The following is a 4405-nucleotide window of genomic DNA, read 5'->3' as shown; positions in this document are numbered from 1 at the left end:
TGGCAGGACTAAGTATTATCTAGACCATCCCTGATGGCTGTTTGTCTAGCCTGCTCTTAAAATCTCAAATGATGGAAATTCCACAACCTTCCTAGGCAATTTATTCCAGTGCTTAACCACTCTGACATTTAGGAAGTTTTTCCTACTGTCCAACCTAAACTGCACTTGCTGCAATTTAAGCCCACTGCTTCATGTCCTATCCTCAGAGGTTAAGATGAACAATTTTTCTCCCTCCTCCTTGTAACAACCTTTTATGTACTTGAAAACTGTTATTGTGTCCCCTCTCAGTCTTCTCTTCTCCAGACTAAACAAACCCAATTTTTTTTAATCTTCCCTCAGTCAGAGGTCGTGTTTTCTAGATCTTTAATCATTTTTGTTGCTCTTCTCTGGACTTTCTCCAATTTGTCCACATCTTTCCTGAAATGTAGCATCCAGAACTGGATACAATACTCCAATTGAGGCCTAATCAGCATAGAATAGAACGGAAGAATTACTTCTCTTGTCTTGTTTACAACACCCCTGCTAATACATCCCACAATGATGTTTGCTTTTTTTGCAATAGTGTTACACTGGTCACTCATATTTAGTTTGTGATCCACTATGCCCCCCAGATCCCTTTCCTCAGTACTCCTTCCGAGGCAGTCATTTCACATTTTGTATGTGTCCAACTGATTGTTCCTTCCTAGGTGGAGTACTTCGTATTTGTCCTTATTGAATTTCATCCTATTTACTGCAGACCATTTCTCCAGTTTGTCCAGATCATTTTGAAGTTTAATCCTACCCTCCAAAGCACTTGGCAACCCCTGAAAACTTTATAAGTGTACTCTCTGTGCCATTATCTAAATCATTGATGAAGATATTGAACAGAATTGGACCCAGAACTGAAACCTGTGAGACCCCACTCAATATGCTTTTCCAGCTTGACTGTGAACCACTGATAACTACTTTCTGGGAATGATTTTCCAACCAGTTATGCACCCACCTTATAGTAGCTCCATCTAGGTTGTATTTCCCTAGTTTGTTTATGAGACGGTCATGCGAGACAGTATCAAAAGCCTTACTAAAGTCAAGATATACCACATCTACCGCTTCTCCCCATCCACAAGGCTGTTACCTTGTCAGCCCTATTAGGTTGGTTTGACATGATTTGTTCTTGACAAATCCATGCTGACTTTCACCTAAGCTGCCTTCCAAATTCTCAATCAGTTCTTCCCTATTTGTCCAAATCAAATCTAGAATAGCCTCTCCCCCAGTAGCTTTCTTCATCTTCTGAAATAAAAAAATTGTCTCCAGTATATTCTAAGAACTTGTTGGATAATCTATGCCCGCTGTATTATTTTCCCAGGTGAGAAGATTGTGAGTTCCAACCTTACAGCAGAAATTGAGCTCATGCCCCAGGCAGACACTAGTATAGGGGTGTCTTGTATTCCTGCAGCTCCTGTTGTCCCGATGAAACCTTAGGCAGCCATCTTTACTGCTCGTCTCTAGTGGATGATGTAGACCCCCAAGTATTTTTGAAAGGCTTTTGGATAACTCCAGTACCGTGGACAACATCCTTCTTCTCAATGAAACAAAATGGTTTTAATATCTGAAGCTGTGTGTAGCTGCACATTAATGACTGCTGTTTACTTGTACCTACATTACATTATTTGTACTAACAGTACAAGGGCCAAATTCCTCCCTCTTGGACCAGCCTGGCCCCATGTGCATCGGGGGATTCATTCCTAGTGTTTCCAGTGCTGCTCTCCCTCCAGGTTTCTGGCATCGAGAACAGCTTCACCTTCCACTTTGGCAGTTTTGACTATGCCCCTTCCCTCCCTAGCAATGCCTTCCTTTGGTCTGGGGGCTCTCCAGTGAAGCCAGAGCCTCCAACCAGATTCAGCTTCAAGATCCTCACAGTTTCTCCCCTTTCCCATCGCAAATGGTGAGAAAGTGTGAATACTTTACTAACTTTGGTTTGAGAATGCCACACATAACCAGCCATCTTTATTCATCATTACACTTTAGCTCTTCCAGACGTGATATTTACTATAGCGTATCTGCTCTTAGAATTATTCTAGTAATTTATCCTTTGTCTCAGACTGTAAAATACAGCCACAATGCCTGATGAATCCCAACTTGTCTGCTGCTTGATTCACAAAGTTTAGCAATCTAAGTTTGCCTAGCTCCAAATAAAATAGGGGCTGATCTTATAATTGCTTTAGTGTTAGATTCTCCAGAATGCTCTCAGTGTGTATGACTGCACAGTGTCACAGAACATTTTGTGAAATATATCAAAATACACACAATGTAGGCTAGGAACCATTTTGTGATTTTCCTCTTTTTTAATAAACAATCTTCATAGAACTATCTATTTACAATTTTCTTTAAACTTAGTTTGTAATTTTCACAATTCATCAACCTTCCTCTGTTAATGTAGCAAAGCTGGTATTTTTCAGTGGCATTCAGTTTTAACTACTCTGGTGTGATGCTTCTGGATTGATACAATGGCCCTAAAGTAATTCAGTCACAGGAGTTTCATGTTTGGCAATCAAATATAAAAAAAACCCCTAACACTTGTTACAAGTAGCTGGGAAACAAAGCTCTTGGCTTGATAAATTAGTCAACTTCATATTCATACAAATCCTCTGTCTTCTTTTTTAAGCATGTTCATGTTGGTGACATTATTAACCATTGGCAGCAGTGTGAACTTACAGGGAACATTAGCAACTTTATGCCAAACTAAGGGTCTGATCCTGCAAAGTGCTGAGTGCCTTGCAACTCTCATTGACTTTATTGGCGCTCAGCATGTCGCAGGATTGGGCCCTATATTAGCGCTTAAATCATTTGTAATTATTCTCAGTACTGCCATTAAAACCAAAGAGAAATTAAAACACTTGATGGCCTAGCTTCTAGCATCATTTAACAGGAATGTATTAAGATTGTCTATACATGCGGTAAAATGGATTCGCAGACTGAATGGCCGTTTCAGAGATCTTCTTTCTTTTTCATGATGATCTGCCTGATCAGAGATGCTACTTCTGGCCTGATGTTTTCTATGGGCTCTTCAGGTCTCCAAAATTTCACAACTTTACCTTCTGGGTTGACAAGATACTTCCAGAAATTCCACCTAGGCTCTTTCTTTGAAGAATCTGCAGAAAAGGCATCAGATACTTTTAATGGCCTCAAATACTGCTATCCTTGCAATTGCTTAGCCACAGAACAGCTATTCTTTAACAGTCTTTTGAAAAAAGGAAACTCCCATTCTGTGTTAAGTCTCTTGATCTGGACGTTTGGATGGTTCTATTGATCTAGGAGGGTGAAATGAAAGAATTTTTCCCTTCTCTTTGAAGCAGTGTAAGAGCCAAATACTCTCTTCTGCTTCCTGGGGAGCATGACATGGGAGAGTGCTGCCACCTCTGTGGTTAAACCTCTTCTCCCTGCCCTACAGATGTCCCTCAGTAAGGGCTCCATAGTATTTCTAGCTCTATGGGTTGGCAGGGGGCAGGTGGATACAGGAGATGGGGATGTTGGGGGTGATGGCTGGGTCAATTTCTGCTTGATTCTACCCCTCAGTCTCATGGGGCAAAGCCTCAGATGTTACTCTGTCCTATGGAATTTCTGGGAGTGGGGGTTTCTGGGGATGACAGGCTGCTAAGAAACACCTGGCAGCATGGCTCCCAAAGGCAGCAGCAGTAGAGTCCCTTGCCTTTGCCATGTCCCTGGAGACCCTCACAGATCCTGCAGGTTTAGTTGGTGGAGCCCCTGGCCCTTTCTTGGGGGAACTCATAGTCTTATGGAAGAATTTAAAGAAAATTGTGAGTTCAGAATTGTCACTTCTATAGGGGTGTCATAACTATAAAGGGAAGGGTGGCAGCTCTCCTGTGTACTGTGCTATGGAATCCCTCCTGGCCAGAGACTCCAAATCCTTTTACCTGTAAAGGGTTAAGAAGCTCGGGTAACCTGGCTGACACCTGACCCGAAGGACCAATAAGGGGACAAGATACTTTTAAATCTTGGGGGGGGAAAGGCTTTTGTGTGTGCTCTTTGTTTTAAGGGGTGGTTCGCTCTTGGGACTGAGAGGGACCAGACATCAATCCAGGTTCTCCCCATCTTTCTAAACAAGTCTCTCTTATTTCAAACTTGTAAGTAAAAAGCCAGGCAAGGCGTCTTAGATTTACTTTGTTTTCTCAACTTGTAAATGTACCTTTTACTAGAGTGTTTATCTTTGTTTGCTGTACTTTGAACCTAAGACAGAGGGGGGTCCTCTGAGCTCTTTTAGTTTGATTACCCTGTAAAGTTATTTTCCATACTGATTTTACAGAGATGATTTTTACCTTTTTCTTTAATTAAAAGCCTTTTTTTTAAGAACCAGATTGATTTCTCCTTGTTTTAAGATCCAAGGGGGTTTGGATCTGTATTCACC

General features: G+C 41.4%; 2 protein-coding genes across 3 annotated transcripts in view; one reads left to right on the top strand and one right to left on the bottom strand.

Moving 5' to 3' along the window:
• CDC20B (cell division cycle 20B) overlaps nucleotides 1-4405 on the top strand; it is a 54173-nt gene that overhangs the window by 7627 nt on the left and 42141 nt on the right. The window lies entirely within an intron of this gene.
• Nucleotides 1432-4405, bottom strand: part of GPX8 (glutathione peroxidase 8 (putative)) — a 7983-nt gene continuing 5009 nt past the window's right edge. The window contains exon 3 of one of the 2 annotated variants that reach the window (XM_026649088.1): nucleotides 1432-3131. In XM_026649088.1, the coding sequence (XP_026504873.1) occupies nucleotides 2968-3131 (164 nt within the window). In that variant the 3' untranslated portion in view covers nucleotides 1432-2967. The remainder of the gene's footprint in view (nucleotides 3132-4405) is intronic. The other variant, XM_026649089.1, reaches the window with a different exon arrangement.

The sequence above is a fragment of the Terrapene carolina genome, unplaced genomic scaffold, assembly GCF_002925995.2.
Source record: "Terrapene carolina triunguis isolate 2854851 unplaced genomic scaffold, T_m_triunguis-2.0 Scaffold69, whole genome shotgun sequence".
Classification (NCBI taxonomy): Eukaryota; Metazoa; Chordata; order Testudines; family Emydidae; genus Terrapene; species Terrapene triunguis.
This window is presented reverse-complemented; position numbering and strand designations above follow the sequence as displayed.